The sequence below is a fragment of the Tyto alba genome, unplaced genomic scaffold, assembly GCF_018691265.1.
Source record: "Tyto alba isolate M040663 unplaced genomic scaffold, T.alba_DEE_v4.0 Super-Scaffold_24, whole genome shotgun sequence".
NCBI lineage: Eukaryota > Metazoa > Chordata > Aves > Strigiformes > Tytonidae > Tyto > Tyto alba.
This window is the reverse complement of record NW_024881298.1, coordinates 561,018-583,623: the sequence shown is the minus strand read 5'-3', so window position 1 is coordinate 583,623 and position 22,606 is coordinate 561,018. Positions and strand designations below refer to the sequence as shown.

Below are 22,606 nucleotides of genomic sequence, written 5' to 3'. Positions count from 1 at the left end.
TGACGTTTTCTTACACCACTCCACCAAACTTGCCCTTTCTTAACCAGGTTATCACAGAGGTGCCACCATCATCACTGATGGGCTCAGCTTTGGCCAGTGGCAGGTCCATCTTGGATCTGTCTGGAACTGGTTCTGTCCAAAATGAAGGCAACTCTTGATGTCTTCTCACAGGGGCCACCCCTGCAGCCTGTCTGCTACCAGAACCCTGCTACATAAACCCAGAACTCCTTCCCATCAGGTATTGATCAATATTGATAAGGTCCTTGTGAGCCATCTCCAGCCCAAACAATCTGAGCTCTCTCAGCCTCTCCTCTGGAGGATGCTCATGTGCCTCCATCGCCTTTGTTGCCCTTCACTGGACTTATTCCAGTAGCCCCATGCCTCTCCTCCAGTCAGAAGCCCACCACTGACCACCGTACTTCAGATGTGGCCATACCAGGGCTGACGAGAAAGGAAGGATCACCTCTCCTGACCTCCTTTTCCAAATGCAGCCCAGGATGCTGTAGACCTGCTTGGCCACACAGACGCACTGTTGGCTCATGGTCAGCTTGTTGTCCACAAGGACCCCCACTCCTCTTCTCCAAAGCTGATTTGCAGCCAGTTGCTCCCCAGACTGAGTGGGTCCATGGGGTTATTCTTGCTTATGATAAAAAACTTTGTGTTTTTCTTTGTTGAACTTCATGAAGTTCCTCTTTGTCCAGTTCTCCAGACTGCCCAGGTCTCCCTGAGTGGCAGTGTGACCATCTGGTGTATCAGCCACTCATCTCAGCTTTCTATCAGCAACAAACTAGCTCAGGATGCCCTTGGTCCCCTTCTCTGGGACATCAATGAAAGGTTGACTAGAATGGGATGAAATATCAACCTCTCCCAATCACCAGGAACTTTCAAATATGTCCTGGTTCAGGCTGGAATAGAGTTCATGTTCACTTGGTAGCTGGAGGAGTGCTGCAGCACACTGAGACCCCAGAGGCTCCCCAGGCCCGAGAGCCCTTGCCTGTGTGTGGGGGCAGGGGGAGCACAGCTGAAGTTCTGGGCCCAGATTGGCCAATTTTCCATGTCATGTGACATTGTGCTCACCATATAAAGGAAGGAGTGGGCGGGAAGGCGCGGGCTCTCACTTCCGGGAGTGTTGCCACGGCACCTTCGTGTTCGGGATCGCTGGCTGGGAGCAGGACGGGTGTCGGTCGGCGGGTGGTGAGCAGCTGTATTGTACATTACCCGTGTATACTGTCACCGTATTATTTTATTACTCTCATTAAACTGTTTTTATCTCAGCCCGCGAGTCTCCCTTTGCCCCTCCGATTCCCTCCCTGGTCCCAGGTGGGGAGGGTGGGGGAGCAGCTGCGTGGCATTTAGCTGCTGATTAGGCTCAAATGATGACAAAATATTATTTCAAGTGGCCTTACAATGACATCAGCCAGCTCCCTCAATGCTCATGAGCACATCCCCTCATGTCCCATGGACATATGTATGTCCATTTCTTTTTAACATGTTCCCTAACCTGTGATTCCTGCACCAAGGGTAAGTCTTCCTTGCTCTAGGCTTTCCCTCTATTCTCGGCGGCAGGGGATTCCTGAAGGCTGGTCTCACCAGTAAAGACAGAGATGAAGAAGGCATTGAGTATCTTGGCTCTTCTTGTGTCCTCTGTCACCAGGGTCCCTGCCCCATCTAACAGCAGTCACATTTTCCCTAGTCTTTCTCTTGCTGCTAGCATCATTGTTGAACATTTTCTTGATGCCTTCCACATTCAGATTAAATTTTCAGACTGAAATTAAGGTGGACCTTGGCATCCCTAAAACCTTCTCTAAAAAATCAGGAGGTTATTGATGATTTCCCTCCTCAGATTCAGGTGCTCCCCAAACACTCCTTCATCCCAACCTTTGCTTTACCTCCTCTTTTTCCTTTCCCTCTTTTCTCCCTTCCAGGTTCTTCCCTTTGGTCTTCCTCAAATCCTCCCACACAAGCAGCCCACCTATTTCCCCTCTACCCACCAGCCCTGGCAATTTCTTGCCTAGTGCCTTTGCTGGGTGTTTCTGGGATGGTGGCCATGGGAACACCTGCCTTGGTCAGCAAGTCCATTAAACTAGTACCTCCTTCTATCATCTGACATGTCCTGCAATTCCCTGCACTGTCATCTTGTTAGAGACATCGCTGGGCAGCATGAGCCACCTACACACACATCTTACCAGTTGACGCCACAAAGTTTCAGTCCATGAGGACCTTGAGAAACTCTGAGATTTGGCCAACAGAAAAACCTCATTACGTTTTTCAAGAAGTGCCCAGTCCTGTGTGAGGGGCACAATAACCCCAGGCACCAGGGCAAGGTGGGACCTGACTGCCTGAGGAGTGACCCTGAGGAGAAGGCCATGGACACTACTGGGGATGCCACGGGAGCCAGTGGAGCATGCTCACCATGAATAAGACCAACTACGTACAAGGCCAGGGGAGTTACCTCCTTCCCTTGATTCAGCATGGTTGTGATCAAATCTGGTGTAGTATGTTCTGGTGTGGGGCTCCTGTCACAACCCGCTCAGACAAGGGAGACAAGTGACTTAGATTCATAAATCCCCAACGGATTGGACAACGGTGAGACAGGTCTCAAAGCTCATACATAGACATTTATTAATTTCTGTCGTGGTTTGTGCTCGGAGGGCAACTGGGCACCACACAGCTGCTCACTCTTCCTCCCTTCCCCCACAGTGATGAGAAGGGAAAAATAAGCCAGGCTTGGGATTCAAGATAGGGACAGGAGGGGCAAATCACCCATTATGGTCATAGGCAAAAGGCATACTCGTTAGGGGAAGGAAAAAAGGCCATAGATTTATTACAGACACTAATAACACTTAACAGAGTAGGACAGTGAGAAGCATTGCCACATCTTGAGAACACCTTCCCCCCACCCCTCCCTTCTTCCCAGGCTCAGCTCTGCTCCTGATATCTCTACCTCCTCCCCGCAGCGGCGCAGGGGCAGGCAATGGGGTTCTTCAGTGAGGGGAACCCAAACATCCCACCACTCACTCAAACCCAGGACAATTTCCCACAGTGTATTAATGAGATACACAATAATTGGCTAAGTATATAACAAATTATAGCAAGTGATATGGTATGCTTTGTGTTACATAATGATAATAAGGAAAAAAGGGGAAAAAAAAAAAAAAAAGAAGAGAAATAAAGAGGTAGAAATAGAGATCACTGGTCCCAGCTCCTGTGTTGGTCCCTTCGACAAGGGTTCAAGGATGCATCTGTCTTCTTCACCTCTTTTCTCCTCGCCCCCCGTCAATTTATACACACTTTCTGTGGGTCCCTCCTCCTGGGTGACCCACATACCGACATAACACATGTATGGGGAGGGGTAAGGTGCTTTATGGGATGATGTAATTATCATGATCTTGTGAATCTTCATTAGCGTATGCAATGGGGTCAACTTTAACATGCATTTTGCGGATCATGAGGCAAAGGTCACTCACCAGACAGATGGCCCTTGAAACTTTACAAGCTGCACCAGAGCAGGGCCTTCCTGCCTTCACAAGACTCCCTCTTCCAGCTCCACACTGTGCTAATCAGGCCGCCTAATCAGCTCTAGAATCCACATTATTCACCCGGTGACTAGAGTTCTATCACTTGCAAGTGTTTGAGACATTTCTCGGCTCAGAGGGCCTCCACTTCCTCCCCAACCCTTATCTTTACCAAGTCTCATCTCTCACCCTTGTTGATGCTTCCCTCAAGGTTGCTTCTCTCAGTCCTTGTTTTCGGGGAGTTACAAGGCATCTCTTACAGCTCCTTTTGCTGGAAGAATGGAGAAGAACTGGAGAGGATCCAGAGGAGATATGACAAGACGGGGTTCAGGGCCTGAAGCACATGACCTGTGTGCAGATCCTGCAAGACCTTGGCTCCTTCATGACGTGGGGGCTTGGGGCAGCCTGTGACTTCTTGAAGAGTGGTTTTAGAGATGACAGAGAATCTCCCTGTAGTGGAATGAAGCTGGACAAAGCGACAAAGTGCATCTTGGGATGTCTGTACCAGACACGAGGAGAAGAAAATGTCACTCAAAGGATAGTGCTGTGGTGCAACCAGTCGCCCAGAGGGAGCCTCATGGCTTTGTCTTTCAAGGAGAGACATCTGTACAGAAGGGACATGACAGGGTGAGGGCAAGGTGGGAAAGAGATGGGTGTCTTCAGCCTGCATGGAACAGATGAGGCATGGGACAGCATAGGACAGCCCAAGGTGGAGGTGGCTGAGGGCACTGGCAAGGCAAAAGGGCCCAGCAGGACACAGAGACCTTCACCTCCTTGCCTATGGCACTTGTCTCCTTCACCTATGAGGACACAATTGTCCTCATGACACTGGAGCCTTGTTACCTCTTTGTAAACCCTAGAGATGCCAGGAGGTGTCGTCTCATTGTCCCTCCATTGACGTTGCACACCCCACAGCCCCCCACGCTAGGAAGAGCCCTGAGCCACACTTGAGGGACAGGATCTCCCTTCTGAGGGGCTGGGGGTCAGGGATCGGTGTTTGGCTTGATGGAACACATCAAGGCCCTTTTCTCAGCATCAGTCAACACTTTTCCTTCACCTGCCTGTCATCACTGCCTCCAATTTTCTGTTTCAATGAGTCCACAGGGAAGCTGTGTTGGTAATGTCCCTCAGTGGGACCCATTAATACTTCAAGAAACTTCAGCGTTTGCTTCTGACTTTACCTTCTGGAGCAATTTGCACAGATTTGATCCTCTCAGGATCGAAGGTTCATGCACTCAGCATCAAATACACCATGGGACTCATTACAGTGTAAATACTGCTCACTTGCTTTGTCTCTTCCTGTAATTTTCTTAAAGGCTCCAAGACTTGTTAAGCTAATTGGTTGTTACAGGGAGAGATTACAATGGAAAAGGAGTTTTTCTATTTAAAGATATTTTTTATTCATTTTTGGTTTTCAGACAAGAGGTGACAGCAACATTCTCCAGTTCATGTTGACCTAGACAGTCACCTAAAGAGCTCCGGGCAGGTAGGAAAAGCAATCTTCTTGAGGTCCAACACTCTATGGACAACTTTTCTCCTCACCTCCCCAATCCCACCAGTTCTACCATCAGCCACCTGGGACTCACATCACTTTTCCTGGCATCAGATTTCTCCATGACATTGTGCAGCTGGATATTACTGCTCCTTTGCACCAACACCCACCTGCTTTCCTCAGAGAACTGGCTGATCACAGACATGGAAGGGTTTCCCTTCATTGCCAACAAACAAAAGCAAAACGTGATTCAGAAAACCATAAACCACACACCCCAAGTGAATGCAAAGTGCAAGCTACAGAGCTCTGCCCTCCACAAGGACCACCCACACAAGAACTCTTTGAGGCAGAGAGAAAGGAAAGAATAGATATAAATACAATGAAGGAGTTGGCTGAAGAGACATTGAGACAGGCTACTGGAAGACGGGAGAATTTTTAACTCTCTGAAGTTCAAAGCGGCAGCTCCGTAGTTTCTTCAGCTTCTTCAGTGCATCTTTGAGCTCCTGGTTCCTCATGCTGTAAATGAGGGGGTTCACTGCTGGAGGCACCACCGAGTACAGGACAGCCATCACCAGGTCCTGGGGTGGGGATGAGATGGAGGAGGGCTTCAGGTAGGCAAACATGGCAGTGCTGAGAAACAGGGAGACCACGGCCAGGTGAGGGAGACACGTGGAAAAGGCTTTGTGCCGTCCCTGCTCAGAGGGGATCCTCAGCACAGCCCTGAAGATCTGCACATAAGACAGCACAATGAAAACAAAACACAGAAAGAATAAACAGGCACTAACAACAATAAGCCCAACATCCCTGAGGCTGGCGTGTGAGCAGGAGAGCTTGAGGATCTGGGGCATTTCACAGAAGAACTGGTCCAGGGCATTGCCCTTGCAGAAAGGTATTGAAAATGTGTTGGCAGTGTGCAGGAGAGCGTTGAGGAACCCACTGCCCCAGGCAGCTGCTGCCATGTGGACACAAGCTCTGCTGCCCAGGAGGGTCCCGTAGTGCAGGGGTTGGCAGATGGCAACATAGCGGTCATAGGCCATGACAGTGAGAAGAGAAAACTCTGCTGACATCAGAACAAAAAAGAAAAAGACCTGAGAAGCACAGCCTTGGTAGGAGATGGCCCTGGTGTCCCACAGGGCATTGACCATGGCTTTAGGGACAGTGGTGGAGACGGAGCCCAGGTCAAGGAGGGAGAGGTTGAGAAGGAAGAAGTACATGGGGGTGTGGAGGTGGTGGTCGCAGGCGATGGCTGTGATGATGAGGCCGTTGCCCAGGAGGGCAGCCAGGTAGATGCCCAGGAAGAGCCAGAAGTGCAAGAGCTGCAGCTCCCGTCTGTCTGCAAATGCCAGGAGGAGGAACTGGGTGATGGAGCTGCTGTTGGACATTTCCTGCCTCAGGGCACGGGGCATTGTTGGAGGAGGAAAGCACAATCAAGTTAGGGAATACTTCTCAGAGCAAATTCAAAAACATTTCCCATAAATACTCCCCTTGCTACACACTCTGCCTTTTCTTTTTCCAGGAGACTTTCTTCAGATCTCTGCCTGGAGCTCTCGGTGGTGCTCTCTGAGTATCCTGTGAGGAGCAGGGCCTCCTCTGAGTTGTTGAGGAGTCAGCCCTGCTCTGCAGCGATGCGTTCATGGGAACAGTGTCAGAGGCCAGTCCTGGTGTTTGACTTTGTCAGATGAAAATGGTCCTTACGCAGACGGTGTTGTCAGCATCTGACCTCCCCATTCCAAGGAACTGCAATGGCAAAGGCAGTTTGGGGTCAGGGGAGCTGGTCTGTCCCTCCACCTTGTTCCCAGCTACCCTGTGTGGTGGTACAATTCTCATCCCCTGGGCTGCTTGGTGCTAAGTGTGATTCCACCCACCTCCCCCAGGCTATTTACTTCGAGCTAGCTTCTCTTACTCTTTCTCTGCTTATTGATGTATGTGGGTACATATTTCATTCTACTGGATCCAAATACTTTTGTCCTACGTGTGTGTTTGCATGTTTTGTGTTTGTGTATGCACATATATATATGTATTGATTTAAGACACCTTATAGTAAGTTAGAGTGAATCTTGTCACCTTAGAATCTGTAGATAAGTCACTATTTTAACTATCACATTTTTCTGAATTATTTTGTACATATTTAAACCATTTAATGCTCAAGGACTCAGTTTTTAATAAATTTTGATTTGCTGTCAAATCATTACCATGTTAATACTTTCATCCACAACACCATGGGCTTGCACCTTTCTGAGGTGGAGGGGGAGTGGACTCCCAAGTTACCCTGAAACACCACCAGACACTGCTGAGAGCAGAGGGACCCATGGCAGACCACTAAATGTCTCACCTTTTCTCGAGGTCTCAGCACCCCACTTCTACCCAAGGACACATATTGCTCGTGTCACCAACCCAACGCTTTGTCTCTGTCTCTACACTTCTACTTGGAGGATTTCAGATAACACAAAGTTGCTACAGGAAAGATTTGCATGGTTGAGGGCAGCTCACCGCTTGGAAGGCCACCCCAAGCAGACAGCCAGTGCCCTAATGATTATATTTAATTACAGGAAAAATCAGCTAATTCCTCAGCCCCATAGACTGCATTGCCCATAGACAATGAAAGCTGGGAGGCCTCATTTCTGTGGACACACCAGCATGGAAGGACCCACAGGATCAGTCTGGGGCTCTGCAGCTGAAGGTCCCGTCCCCAGGGAGCCTGACAGCAAGAATAAAAGAACAATAACCCAGGGAAGTGGAGAAACATGGGGAAATACAGCGAGGGTCTGGAGAGCTGCCCCACAGCTCTGCTGGAAGGCTGCAGGGGAGGTGGTTCACACCTTGAACCCCCCGGCTCTGAGGGCAGAGGCTTTTCTGGGTGGGAGAGGAAGCAAGGGGGCTAGCTCAGAAGAAGACATCTCCCTTGGAGGGGCTCATAAAGAGTTTTCTAAATTCTCCCTCCCACAACACTCCTGGTTTTAGTTTCCTCACATTCCCAGATCATGTTCATGCTGCCTGGAGATTTTCCTCTCAGGAGGGGTTTCCCTGTCCCATCTCTTTCCCTTCTCAGCACTCACAGACCTCATCTCAATCTCTGCACGTTCATCCCTACAGAAACCTGTCTGCTTGCAGGGCGCAGGTGGACGCATGTTCCCGTTTGCTGGTGAAGAGGGGCAGGTCAGAACAACCCTGGTGGGTCCAGAAAAAGGGGGGGAAGAGCAGTGATCAAAGACACTTCAACAGGCTCCTAGCAGACCGACTGATCACTGTGTCCTGGCACACAGCCCCTAGGGTGCAGGGCCCTGCCCAGGGCACCCCGGGGTGCACACCCCGCTTCACCCCCCTGCAGCCATCCCCGGGAGAAGGCAGCCCTCATGCCCTGTCCTTCTGACGGTGCAGCAGGGAAAGCCCTGCCCTGGAGCACCTCCTTCTCATCTACAGTAGAGAAACTGTGAGAGTTGTGCTTACAGATCTCATAAGCTGTGGATTGTACCAGTTTTTGGAGATACCTCCAGGATACTTTTGTGTGTTGCCCCACAGATAGACACTTACCCTGTGAAGAGTCTGAAGGTTTTTCCTCTGTCCTCCCACCCAAGACTGCTTTTAACTTCTCCCTGCCTCGCTGCTCTGCCCTGGGTGCCTGCAGGCAGTGCCCCCAGCCCTGCTGAGCTTTGCAGAGGAGCTGCTCCAGGTGTCTCTCTGCCCGTTTACCACGATCTCCCTCCATCCCAGGAGCCCATCCCAGCTCCGGAGCAGAGGAACAGCCCAAGGCATCACCCTTGAGATGCAGAGTCACCCATGGGGGGACCGTGCTGCAACGTCACCTGAAGTAATTGCCAACAGTGGAGAGGGAGACTGATTCCAGCAGCATGTTTTGCCCTACCAGAGCGTGGATGCCAGTGACAGGTGACAGTGTTCCCCTCTGGACATTGATATTCTTGACCCATAACAAAAAGGACACACAGACAGGGACAGGGAAGAGGTTGGCTCCCCCTTGGGCAGGGCAGGGATTCAGCTGAGGCAACGCAGGCGTCTCATCCTGACCAGGAAGCCCTTGGCTTGATGCGAGATTCAGCTCTCCTCTTTCACCCCACAGACCCAAAGGAGCTGGGAATCCTCCTGGTTTAGCTCAGACGTGCCCAAACGAGTTGCCAGCGTGTGACCCACTGCTCTGAGCCCCTTGCCTTCAGTCAGCGAGGCCTCAGGTGCTCACACACAGATACTTTGTGATGACCGAGGTGCTCCAAGACACATGCAAGTGCTTGCAAGCTCTGATGGAGAAACTCTTGAGAATATCCACATCTTTCTTGAGCATCAGTTGAGGGCCACAGGAGGAATAGGGATATCCTTGGCCACCCAAAACGACACCAGGGCACCTGAATGTGCCTTGTGAATTATCTCTCTGAGCTAATCAAACTGAGGAGTGCCCCAGAAGGAGATATAGGTCCCTATCCAGTCTACTCCTTAAAGCTCCAGTCATTATAAAGCCAAGACACATCCACATCCCTGCACTGAAGACCTTTATTTCAGGGTTCTCATTGGAATGCCATTAAAAGAAAAAAATAAAAAGCCTCTAGTGCCATGCCTGGGTGCCAAACACAACTCCTCTCAGCAGGCAAATGCAGAACCAACCTTCCAGGAAAGTGGAGCCCTGTTAGAGCTGCTGGGGGGCAGACACCCCAGGGATTCCCAAAGGGGTCCAGTGACGATGTGATGCTGCCTGAACCACGGCACAGAGGCAAGGACCACACCAGGCTGCCCTGCCCTGTCCCTCTGTTCTCAGCCCTTGGCTATTCTCCTCTCTCTGGGCCTCTATGCACCTGCCCCATACGAAGAAAAGGGAAGTTGATAAAAGTAGAATCATAGACTCATAGAATCACAGAATCATTGAATGGCTTTGGTTGGGAAGGAAACTTTAAAGATCATCTAGTCCAACCCCTGTGCCGTAGGCAGGGACATCTGTCACTAGACCAGAGTGCTCCAAGCCCTGTCCATCCTGACCTTGAACTCTTCCAGGGAGGGCACAGTCACAGCTTCTCTGGGAAGCCTGTTCCAGTGCCTCATCACCCTCACCATAAAAAATTTCTTCTTATGTCCAATATAAATCTACTCTCATTTATTTTAAAACCATTCCCCCTTGTCCTATCATTTCAGGCCCTGGTAAAAGTCTCTCTTCATCGTCTCATAAGCCTCCTACATATTTTGCATGGCTGCAATAAGGTCTCCTGTCATGGATCCCAATTTAGAATCCTGCCGGTTACACCAATTTGTTGTAGATTGGTGATTTAGAACGCTTAAAGAACCACCACCAGTGGTATCTGCAAAAGTGGTTTTCCTGAACCTTAAATTCTGATGGCAAGATTCAATCTATTCCTTACTGCACAAAGGATGCAACAACGAGTCCAACATGCCAATACAAAATCTTAGTGTGCTATAACACAAGATTAAGTGCAGTATTGGTCACTTAACAAAGATCTGCCGTTCTCAGCCTCAAGGAGCAACCTTGAGAGACATCCCAGCTCAAGGGGATGTCACCGCTGTGCAGCCACACATAGTCACATTTCATGCGATGGAAAAGGTAAGCATGAAGCTCCTTATACCCACAAGATTCTTTGTTCCTTGATAAATGAGTCTTGGAAGAACCACCTGCTATTTCTGTGTTGATTGCATGATTGATGTTCCAGTTTCCAAGCCCCATAGGCAACAGTTGTCACCAGGTCACTCTGTTCCTTTGTGGGTTTCCAGAGAACAGATTGGAACCAGAGAAGTTCTTGGCCTGGTTACACCTAGGGCTTTGTCTCCTTTGGAACCTGAACCAAACGACCACTAGTTTGGTCAAGGAGTTGAGTGGCTCCATCACAGGAACTCAGCTCCCTCCCATGCCTGCCACAAACCCAGAGGTGGTGGGAGTCCTCTTGCCTCGGTTCAGGTGTGCGCACAATACAGTCCTCTGAAGACTGGAAGAAATCACATGTCCCTCCTAGCTTCAAGAAGGGCAAGAAGGAAAATCCGGGGAACTATAGACTCACCTCTCTCCCTGGGAAGGTGATATAGCACTGAATCCTGGAAACTATTTCCAAGCACATTGTACCAGTTTGGGCTGGGATGGGGTTAATTTTCTTCATAGCAGCCTGTACGGTGCTACAGCTTGGGATTTGTAACCAAAACAGTGCTGACAACACACCAGTGTTGTAGCTATTGCTGAACCGTGTTTGCACAGCATCAAGTCTTTCTCCATTCTCTGTTTTCCTCCCCAGCGAGTGAATTGTATTTCCCTCACACAGGGGGACCACCCAGCTGGAAATCAGCTTGGGAGAAGAGGCCCTGAGGGGGGGACCTGGTGGACACCAAGTTGACCATGAGCCAGAAATATGTCCTTCCTGTGAGAAAAAAAAAAAAAGTCAAATGGTATCCTGGGGTGCATTAGGCAGGAGGGCCAGCAGGTTGAGGGAGAACGATCCTTCTCCTCTACTCAGCGCTGGTGAGGCCACATCAGGAGTTCTGGGTCTGGTTCTGGACTCCTGTTGTGGTTTAGGCCTGGTTGGCAGCCAACCACCATGCAGCCACTCTCTCTCCCTTCCCCTCCGGCAATGAGAAGGGACAGAGAGCCAGGCTTGGGGTTCGAGATAGGACTGGGATGGGGAAAAATTCCCCTTTATGATCACGAGCAAAAGGCAGACTCGTTAGGGGAAGAAAAAAAGAACATACATTTATTACAGACACTAACAACACATAACAGAGTAGGACAGTGAGAAGCATTGCCACATCTTGAGAACACCTTCCCCCCACCCCTCCCTTCTTCCCGGGCTCAGCTCTGCTCCCGATATCTCTACCTCCTCCCCCAGCGGTCGCAGGGGCAGGGAATGGGGGGTGCAGTCAGTGCCGCCACTTCCCTTATCTTTGGTGGGGGGAGTGTCCGGAACTTGTTCCTCCTTCTCCATCGTGGTCCCCCTCTCACAGGAGACAGTCCTCCACAAACTTTCTCCAACATGAGTTCCTCCCATGGGCCGCAGTGTTCCCCACACTGCTCCATCATGGGTCACTAACTTCCTCTGACTGGATTCTCTCCCACGGCTGCAGCCCTTCCCGAGCTGCTTCGGCGTGGGACTCCCCCGCATGCTGCAATCCTCCCAGCGCTGAATTACAGCAGCAGGGCTGCCTTTTTCCACAAGACCCTAGCCTTCTTCGGGCACAGAACCTTGATCAGGCAAGCAGAAGCCACAGGCCGTAAATCAATGTCTGCTCCACTCTAGTTCTCCATGGGTGGCAGGGGGGGCCTCCCTGCCATCTCACCACAGGATACAGGGGGGTATCTGCTCCAGCACACCTCCCCCCTCCTTTCTTCCTCCGTTCCCCCACTGACCTTGGTGTTCATGCAGCTGCAGCAACTCCTCCTCACAAGTCCCACTGCCCGTCACCACATCCCTTCTTAAATACGTTATCGCAGAGGCGCAGCCGATTGGCTCAATATTCCAAACAGAAGTGGAGCTGACGTGGAGCTGGGGGAGCTTCGAGAAGCTTCTCACAGGGGGCCGCCCCGATAGCCCCCTCCCCTGCCACCAAAAATCTCCACCACTCACTGAACCCAGGACAGCTCCCCAGTAAAAGAGAGGCATGGACATACTTTGTCCAACAAAGGAACAGGAGGTGGAAGAACTATCAGAGGAAAGCAAAAAGGAGGATTATAAAAAACAGGAGGAAGTAGAGGACGAGAAAAAAGTAGTGGAGGAGGACAAGGAGAAGGATGAGTAAGAACATGATGAACAGGAGGAAGAGGAGGTTGAGAGGGAGAAAAAACAAGAGAAGCAGCAGGATGGGTAAAGAGAAACAGGAAGAGGAGAAGGAGGAAGAGGAACATCACAAATAAAACTAACAGGAGGGACAATATGAGGAACTGATAGAACTGGAGGACCAGGAAGAAGATGAAAAGGAGAAAGAAGAGGATTAGGAAGAAAATAAGGAGGAAAAATGGATGGTGAAAGGGGAGGAAGAGGAGAAGGAGCAGGAGAAAGAACAGAAGAAAGAGTAGGATTATGAAAAAGAAGAACATGAAGATGAGGAGAAGGAAAAGGACAAAGAAGATTGAGATGACAAGGTAAAGAAAGAGGAGGAGTAGTTGGAGGCACAAACAGAAGTATAAATGGGAGAAAGAGGAGGAAGGAGAAATAACAGGAACAGAAGGGTGACAAAGGAGGAGGGGGAGAAAAAGGATGATGAAGAGGAAGAGAAAATGGAAGAAAGATGAAGAACAGGAGGAGAAGGAAGAGGAGGACCATAAGCAGCACAAGGAGGAGGAGGATGTAAAGGAATAATGTCAGGAAGAGGAGGAGACAGAACATAAGGAACAGGAGGAGGCCACAGGAGGAGAAGGAGGCAACAGGAGGAAGATGAAACAGGAGGAGAAACATAAGAAACAAGAGGAGGAAGAAGAGGAACATGAGATATAGGAGGAGGAGGAAGAGGAGGAGAAGGAGGCAACAGGAGGACACAACAGGAGAAGGAGACAAGAAGGAAGCAACCAGAGGAGGAAACAACAGGAGGAGTAGGCAATAGACAACAGGAAGAGGAAGGAACAGGAGGAGGAGGCAACAGGATGATGGTGATGATGAGGAAATAGGAGGAGAAGTAGGAGGAAGAGGAGACAACAGGAGCATAAAGCAAGTGGAGGCAACAGGAGAACCAGGAGAAGAAGGAGGAGGCAACAGGAGGATACAGGAAAAGGAAGCAAGCAAGACAAGCAAGCAACAGGAGGAGGAGGAGGCAACAAGAAAAGGAGGAGGAGGAGGAGGAGGAAGAGACAAAAAGGGACAACTGGAGGCAACAGGAGGAGGAGTCAACAAGTATCAATGGGAAAAAGAGTCAACAGGAGGAGGGGGAAGGTGAAGAGTCAACAGGAGGAGGAGGAATGGCAGCTGCTCACGTAGTTGCCTTAGAAGAATCGGGGGCTGCTACGTGGGAAATATCCCATCTCCAGAAGAAACCAAAATGCTCCTGGAGATGCCTGGGAGAGGTTCTGGGGAGCTACCAGGCATGGACCTGCCTCCATCATGAACAAAAGTCACGCCCTGGAGAAGTCTGGGCCTGCTACCTGGGGACTTCAGCCATCTTCAGAGGAGGCCGAAAGATTCTTGGAGATGTCAGGGAGGAGTCCCCGGGAGATATGGGGCATGGACCTGCCACCACCATGGATAAAACACATCTGGTAACAACCTTGGAATCTAGGGCTGCTCCCAGGACTTCAGTTGTCTCCTGAGGAGGCCAACACACTCCTGGAGATGGTTGGGAGAGGTCCTGGGGAGCTGCTGGGCATGGACCTTCTCCAAAGCCACCTTAGAAGAGGTGGGAGCTGCTGCCTGGGAACCCTCCTGGCTCCAGAAGAAACCAGAATGGTCCTGGAGATGCCTGGGAAGAGTTCTGGGAGCACAGAAGGGCACTGGGAGCACTGGAGGGACACTGGGGGGGGGCAGAGGGGGAGGGGGTGGCACTGGGAGCACTTGGGGCACTGAGGGGCCCTGGGAGCACTGGGGGGCCCTGGGAGCACTGGGGGAGGGAGTGTCCTGGGAGCACTGGGAAGACTAAAGAACACTAACAGGTACTGGGAGCACTGGGGGGCACTGGGAGGCACTGGGAAGGCACTGGGGAGCACTGGGAAGGCACTGGGAAGGCACTGGGAGCACTGGGGAGACTGGGAAGCACTGAGGGGCACTGGGGACACTGATGAGCACTGAGGGGCACCAGGAGCACTGGGAAGACTAAAGAACACTAAGGGATGCTGGGAGCATGGCGGGGCACTGGGAAACACTGGGGAGCACTGGGAGGGCACTGAGAGACACCAGGAGCACTTGAAGTACTGCAGGGGCACTGGGAGCACTGGGGGGGGGGGGGGCACTGGGACGGCACTGGACAGGTACTGGGGACACTGGGGGCACCAGGAGCACTGGGGGAGGCACTGGGAGCATTGAGGGGCACTGGGAGGCAACTAGGGAGACTGGGGAGAACTGGGAGTACTTGGAGGGCACTGGGAGCACTGGGAAGACTGGAAAGCACTGAAGGGTGCTGGGAGCACTGGGAGGGACACTGGGCACCCCTTCATGTCTCCCAGTTGCCCCCCCCCCAGCTCCCTCTCTGAGTGGGGGGCTCTGGGTGCTGGGAAGTCCCCAGATGAGGGGGGAGGGGGGAAGGGGGCGTGTCCCAGCAAACAGTTTGATTGACAGCTGTCATTTATTGAGGGGTGGCGGTGAGAAGCGGGGGCTGGGGGAGGTGCTGGGTGCTCAGGAGATCGGTGCTGTGGGTGCCCTGGTGATGGGGGTGATGGGTGCTGGGTGTGTCCAGGCGTTGGGTCCTGGGGGCACTGGGTGCTGGGGCTGCTCAGTTGGGTACTGGGTGCCGGGTGTGACCATGTGCTGAGTCGGGTGCTGGGGGTGCTCAGTTGGTGGGTGCTGGGGGTGCTCAGTTGGGTGCTGGGGGTGTTCAGATGATGGGTGCTAGGGGTGCTCAGTTGGTGGGTGCTGGGGGTGCTGAGTTGGTGGGTGCTGGGGTGTTCAGATGGTGGGTTCTGGGGTGCTGAGTTGGTGGGTTCTGGGGGTTCTTAGTTGGGTGCTGGGGGTGTTCAGATGGTGGGTTCTGGGGGTTCCCTGGCATGGGGTGCTGGGGGTGCTGAGGGTGCCCACGCGCTGGGTGCTGAGGGTGCTGAGTTGGTGGGTGCTTGGTGCTGGTGGCGCTCAGGCATAGGGTTCCAGGGGCGATCAGTTGGTGGGTGCTGGGGGTGCTCAGTTGGGTGCTGGGAATGGCCAGGTTCTGAATGTTGGGGTGCTGGGGGTTCTTAGTGGGCGGCAGGTGCTGGGGGTGCTCAGTTGGGTGCTGGGGGTGCCCAGGTGGTGGGTGCTGGGTGTTGGGAGTGCCCAGGTGTGGGGTGTTGGGGGCACAGGGTGCTGGGGGTGCTCAGTTGGGTTCTGGGGATGCTAGGGTTGGTGGGTACTGGGGGTGCTCAGTTGGGTGTTGGGGTGCTCGGTGGGTGCTGGAGGTGTTCAGTTGGTGGGAGCTGGGGGCGCTCAGTTGGTGGGTGCTGGGGGTTCCCTGGCATGGGGTGCTGAGGGTGCTCAGCTGGGTGCTGGGTGCCGGGTGCCGGGGGTGCTCAGCTGGTGGGTACTAGGGGTGCTCAGCTGGGTGCTGCAGGTGCCCCAGCATAGTGTGCTGGGGGAGCTGGGCCACTCGGGTGCTCAGATGGAGATGCTGTTCTCCGTTTCCATCGGGTTCATGTAGTTGTATCTCAGCTTGGCCCGGTGGTTCCTCTCCTCAATGTGGTCCCGGATCTCCTCCAGCTGCGCTTGGAAGGACCTGATGAGTTGCCGGGGCTTTATCTCTGTGAACCGCTCCTCCGGGTACTGTCCCAGCAGCCTCTGGGGGATACAGAGGTGGGGACCCATCAGGTTCAACCACTTGGACGAGGTCTTTCAAGCCATCTGGGCATCCCTAGGCACCCTGGTAGCTGTAGAGCGATGGAGGCCACCACACTTGGGGACACCCAAGGTGGTGACAGGCACCCATGCCCTTGTGGGCATCTCTTGGGGTTCCTCAGCCCCACCGAGCTGCCATTTTGGGGAGGCCACAGTGGTGATGGTGGGGCCCAGACTCACCACGTCTTTGAGGCGGGAGCTGAGGAGGATGAGGGCCACCAGGATGTTGGCGGTGGTGTCCACCTCGGGCACGGTGTCAAGGAAGTGTTGGAGGGAGACCTTGCCCTTCTCTTCTGGCGGCGGGTGGCGCATGGAAGATGGAGCGTTGGGGACGAAGGCACCCAGGTCATACTGCAGGGTGAGGGGTCACTGTCAGCAGAGGACATCCCTCGGGCAGGGGGATGGGATGGATGGGGATTTTCTCCCGAGATGGGGTGAGGACATCCTTCCAACATGGAGAGGGGATGACTGGGGACAACCCTCCAGTATGAAGAGAGGTGAGACATGTCTATCTACCCCGGGTCAGGATGGGGACATCCCTCTGCACAGAGGGGTTGGAGGGGGGACATCTCTCCAATGTGGGTTGGGGACAGTTGGGGACATCTTTTGGGTGCAGAGGGGTCAGAGGTCCCGTGTCCCACCTGCCCATTGTTGACAGCTGCGTGTTGCGCCGAGCAGGTGAACATCACCATGGTGAGGAACTTGTTGAGCTCCGCCACTGTCTGCAGCGAGGAGGGGATACCTGGGGGTGGGGAGGACAGGAAAGAGCATCAGGGACCTGTCCTTGTCCCCACCACCACCCCTGGGACATCCCATAGCACCCATGGGTGCGGGAACACGGTACCTGAGGACGTCCTGCCCATGAAGCCGTTGGTGAAGATGTCCATCACCCACGCCTGCAGCTCGGCATCCCCGCTCACCGCTGCATCCTCCCCATAGTAGAAGGCCACCATTCCGGAGACGAAGCTACCGTGGGGTGAGGTGATCCATGAGGTCACAGAGCACCCATGGGGCCACCACCAGCTGTCACCCAACCCCCCTCGCCCCACCTCTCAGTGGCTTCCCAGAGTCTCAGCCCATCATCCCGGTAGTGGTAGTTGGGGACGTGGGCCATGCCGCGGTGGTGGATGTCATCAGGGAGGCAGAGGGAGGTGTAGGTGACCTTCTCCAAGCCCCGGCGGACAACCAGCAGCATCCCCTCATAGGTGACCCCCGAGCCCTGGTGGGGAGGGGGCACCCATGGGTGCTCAGGGCAGGAGGCACCATGTCCCCCTCCGACCCTTGGCTGCCCCAGAACTCCCCAGCTCCAACCCCCGCCATGCTCTCGAGTGTCACCCAGGGTCTTCCATGCTCCCCAGTGCCCCCCAGTGCTCCCAGGGCACCAGTACTCCAAGTACTTGCCCCAGTAACCCCCCAGTGCTTCCAGTGTACCCCACTGTCCCCAGCGCTCTCTAGTGTTCCCCAGTGCTCCCAGCGTACCCCAGTGCCCCCAGAGTACCAGTACTCCAAGTAATCCCCCCATATGTCCAAGTATACTCCACTGTCCCCAGTCCCACCATGCTCTCTAGTGTCCCCCAGGGCCCTCTGTGCTCCCCAGTGCTCCCAGTATAACCCCCTTGGTCCTGACTGCTCCCAGGGCATGAGTACTCCAGGTATCCCCCCAGTGCGTTCCAGTGCCCCCAGTATGCCCCCGCTAAGTGCTCCCATTACACTCATCCCTCCCCCAACCCCCACTTGCTAGCGCCTCCCAGTATTCCCAGTATACCCCACTGTCCTCAGTGCTCCCCAGCCCCACCCCCATGCTCTCTAGTGTCTCTCAGTGCTTCCAGTCTACCCCAGTACCCCCCAGTCCTCTCAGGGCACCAGTACTCCAAGTATTGTCTCAGTAACCCCCCCCAGTGCTCCCAATGTACCCCAGTGCCACCAAGTGCTCCCAGAGCACTGGTACTGCAAGTAACCCCCCAGTATGTCCCAGTATACTCCACTGTCCCCAGTCCCACCATCTTTTCTAGTGTCTCCCAGGTCCCTCTGTGCTCCCCAGTGTCTCTCCCCAGTATACTACAGTGCCGCTCAGTGCTTCCAGTAGACCCCAGTGCCCCCTCCCAGTGCTCCCAGTAGACCCCAGTGCTCCCAGTCCCCAGGGCTCACCTTGTCGATGACGCCACCAGGGTTGATGAGGACGGTCCGGGCCAACTGTGTTGATGTGCAACGTGAAATGGAAGTGGGGGATGAGGAGCTGGTGGTGGGAACCAAGACCTTGGAGATGACCAGGGACCTCCCAAGGAGCCGGGGGGGGGGGGGGGGTGGGAGGGCGTTGGGTGGGGGGGTCAGATGGGTGGGGAGCAGTGGGTGGTCCTGAGGTGGGACCTTACCTTGAAGAGGGGGTGACAGGAGGGCAGTTGTCGTAGGGTGGCAATGGCGAAGACCTCCCCGAAGAGGTGGGTCCTCAAGAGGTGGGTGAGGAGCTGGTGGCTGTAGAAGTCAGCGTTGCGCACCCAGGTCTTGGCCAACAGCCAATCCCACTCGGCGTCGCTCGGCAAGAAGATGGGGCTGGTGGGCCCCGGCCTTTGGCTGAGCTGCAGGACGCAACCACGTGGGTTGGGGCCATCTCCACCACCACCATGGTGGGGGTTGTCCCCTGGTTTGGGGTGGGATACCCCTACCTGGATGGCGATGGGGCGTAGGAGCCCGTCGGCTCCCTGGTGCAGCAGGCAGAGCGGGGCTGCCAAGTGCTGCTGGCGCCCATGGATGGTGCCAGCGGGGATGCCCTCCAACACCTCGTAGTCCACGATGAAGATTCGACCTTCTCGTATCTCCTTACCCAGGTTGGTGCCACCACCCAAAGAGCCGGCCACCATCTCCGGCGTCACTGGGAATTTGGCCGGCAACGCTGTGCATCGCTGGATGACGATGGGGTTGTTGCCGTTGAGGAACTGGTAGCCAAAGAAGTCATCTTCTTTCCAGTGCCTGGCCACATACTCGGGGACTGAGGGGGTAGCCAGACATCAGCACCCAACTGCCCACCCTCCACGTCAAGCCAGGGGCTTCTTGGGAAACCCTGGGTGGTGGGGGAGGACACACAAGGCACCCACCAATCTCCCTGCCCTGCGTCCGGGAGAAGATGCTGCGCATCTCATCCAGGCTCTTCCAGGAGGTGGGTCTCAACAGGAACCCTGATAGAAGGTGGGAGGCTGCTCTACAGGACAGAGGTGGATCTCAGCACCCAGCATCCCTTCCCTGGCCCCCCGCCAGCCTCCCGGGACAGGGTGGCACTGGCGATGCTCTTCACTCCCATCATCCAGATCCTCCCTCAACCTTGGGGCATTTCTTACTGGAAGATGAGGACACCGTTGAAGTTCTTGGCCCTCACGCAGGAAAACTGAATGTTGGAGTCCAGCTCAAGGATGGAGTCCACGTTGAGGCAACGAGGCCAGCCCTCGGCAAAGCTCTTCCACCTGCGGGTGGGACATGGAGACACATGTCAGCATCACCACTGGCCAGGCCACCGTGGCCAAGGTGGGCCTCCATCCCTATGTCCCTGCTCTCACCGGTAAGCCTCCTGCCGTGCCTTCAGCTCTTTCCGCCGATGTTCCTTGAGGAACTCCAGCTCATCGTCCACCAGCTTCTTCCCTGGAAAGGAGGAGAGAGGGGTCAAGGTCAGACTCCCCAACTAGCAGAAGAGGATGGGGATGGGATAGGTCCTACCTGAGCCCTCCCGGACCTCCACCGTGATGACCCCCTCCAGCCACTGGTGGCAGGGGAAGCGGTAGAGGGTGCCATCTGGGGATGTCACGTGGACATCCTTGCAGTACCAGGCATCCTCCAAGAAGAGCCGCCACTTGTGCAGGCGGATGAGGACGATGGCACCCAAGTCCTGGTCACAGTGCACGGTCATCTCCTTCTCCTGGGCATGGGCGGGGTGGGAATGGCTTTGCGGGGGGAGGGCAGCTGCCCCAGTGTGGCACTGGGGGACATGGATGCTCCCCACCAATGGGATGGGGGCTCAGAGCAGCCCCCAAGGATCCTCTTCTAAGATTCCCCCCGAGGTCCTCCCTCAGGACCCCATTCCTCCATCCCCCCCCCCATCCAGATGCTTTTCCTCCATCCCCCATGACTCATATCCTCCAAACCCCAAGACCCCTTCCCACCATCCCCCCAAGACCCCTTTCATCCATGACCACTTCCACCCCCCCCCCCAAGATCCTTTCCTCCGCCTCCCAGGACTCCTTTCCTCTATCCCCCCAAGACCACTTTCCTTCTTCCCCCCAAGCCCCAAGACCCTTTCCCACCATCCCCTCTCAGGATCTTTTTCCTCTATACCCGAGACCCCTTCCCACCATTCCCCCAAAGACCTCTTTCCTCTATTCCTCCATGACGACTTCCCACCCCCCCCGCCCCAAGATCCTTTCCTCCACCTCCCAGGACCCCTTTCCTCCATCCTCCCAAGACCACTTTCCTCCATCCCCCCCCATGACCACTTTCCTTCTTCCCCCCAAGATCCCTTCCCATCATCCTCCCAGGACCCCTTCCCAGCATTTCCCTCAAACCTCGGAGATGACCCAGCCCCTTTTCCACCCCTCTCCAGCAAAACCCATGCCAGGACACCGGGGAAAGCCCATGCCACCACTCATATCCCCATCCCCACACTCACGGTCCTCGGCAGGAGCCAGGAGTTGACGGTTGTCTGGCGGCTCTCGCCAGAGCTGCCCACCAAGGTGATGGAGATGGAGTTGCTGGTCCCAGCTTCAAGGATGTCACCCGTTGTCACCTTCACCTTGTAGACAGGCCATGGCGAGCTGCACCACAGACACGCAGTGATGTCCAAGAGATGCTTTCAGAAAGTGACCACGCATAGGACTGAGGGGGTTTGGGGTGGAAACCTGCCGTTTTGGGTGGTTTGCATGCTGCAAGCCCCGTGACTGTTGCACAAGACGGGTGGTTGGTCCTTCCTTCTCAAAGGGAAGTCTTATCAGATGACTGTTACCGTCTAGCATCTGGCATATCTAATCTCAAAGGATGTGGTCACGGGGACGTTGCCCAAGAGATGGCCCCGGGGATAGCCATGGGCCCAAGGGAAGGGACATTTGCCACATTCCAGCATCTCCCCCTGCCTCCTCAGAGCCTTTTCTGTCTCCTGCCACATTCCTGCCCATGCCGCTGCCCCCCACTTCCCCAAAAGCTCAGGGGATGCCGGGGAGCAGCTCTTGTGGGGCCATCAGGGACTTCCCAAAGAAAGGTGGTGGATCAACTAATCCTGGGAATCATTTCCAGGCACATGAAGGATGAGAAAAGCATCAGGAGGAGTCAGCATGGCTTTACCTGGGAGAAGTCATGCTTGACCAACTTGATAAACTTCTACAATACAATGACTGGCCTGGTAGACAAGATGGGGCAGTGGACGTTGTCCACCTGGACTTCAGGAAGACTCAACACAGTCTTCCATAAGATCCTCCTAGAGAAGCTGGTGTATGGGCTGGATGAGCAGTGAGGTGTGCTGTCAACTGGCTGAATGTTTGCAAGGTTGCAGATGACACCAAACTGGGAGGAGTAGCTGAGATGACAAAGGGCCCTGCTCCCACCCAGAGAAACCTCAACAGGCTGGAGAAATGGGCTGAGAGGAACCTCATGGGGTTCTACCAGGGCAAGTGCAAAGTCCTGCCCCGGGGGAGGGACAACCCCCAGCACCAGGACATGATGGGGACACCAGGCTGGAAAGCAGCTTGATAGAAAAGGCTCGTGGTGGACACCAAGTTGACCATGAACCACGAGCCTTTGCCACAAAGGCAGCTCATGGTGGAAGGAGGGTGTCCTTCACCTCTGTGCTGGTGGGGCCACACCTGGAGGGCTGGGTCCAGTGCTGGGCTTCCCAGTACAAGTGGCCATAGTGGAGAGAGTCCAGAGAAGATGATGAAGGGATGGGAGCAGCTGGTGCCATACTCAAGGTTTGGGCTTCCATGATCATGGATCTACCTTTGAGAAGCCAGGGTCTGTTGGGAGCTGATGGGGTTCATCTGACCAAGTGGGTCTTCACCAAAAAGCTGTCCAGATTTCTCTTAAGAGCCTTAAACTAGACTTAGGGAAGGGCCACCAAGATGATGAAGAGACTTGAATGTCTCTCCAAGGACAAGTTGAGGGAGCTGGGATGGTCCAGCCTGGAGAAGATA

The 22,606-nt window shown here is 54.2% G+C and overlaps 2 protein-coding genes across 2 annotated transcripts; both read right to left on the bottom strand.

The window, feature by feature from the left end:
* Nucleotides 1-5,420: 5,420 nt before the first annotated feature.
* On the bottom strand, nt 5,421-6,392 carry LOC104362843 (olfactory receptor 14A16). Its single transcript, XM_009969208.2, has one exon. It carries the CDS (start codon nt 6,387-6,389, stop codon nt 5,421-5,423), a length of 969 nt encoding a protein of 322 aa, XP_009967510.1. The 5' UTR covers nt 6,390-6,392.
* A 9,466-nt stretch (nt 6,393-15,858) lies between these two features.
* Nucleotides 15,859-22,404, bottom strand: LOC116963178 (polyunsaturated fatty acid lipoxygenase ALOX15B-like). Its single transcript, XM_032998955.2, is given in 15 exon segments — nt 15,859-16,385; nt 16,623-16,793; nt 17,084-17,184; nt 17,287-17,408; nt 17,492-17,661; nt 18,591-18,635; nt 18,637-18,678; nt 18,815-19,018; nt 19,106-19,428; nt 19,535-19,638; nt 19,775-19,897; nt 19,991-20,072; nt 20,148-20,346; nt 21,094-21,273; nt 22,258-22,404. Coding segments are annotated over 15 exon segments (2,193 nt in total). The 3' UTR covers nt 15,859-16,205.
* Nucleotides 22,405-22,606: the final 202 nt, after the last annotated feature.

Excerpts from the sequence above, each read along its gene's own strand:
- LOC104362843 (XM_009969208.2), bottom strand. The coding sequence starts at position 6,389 with ATGTCCAACAGCAGCTCCATCACCCAGTTCCTCCTCCTGGCATTTGCA.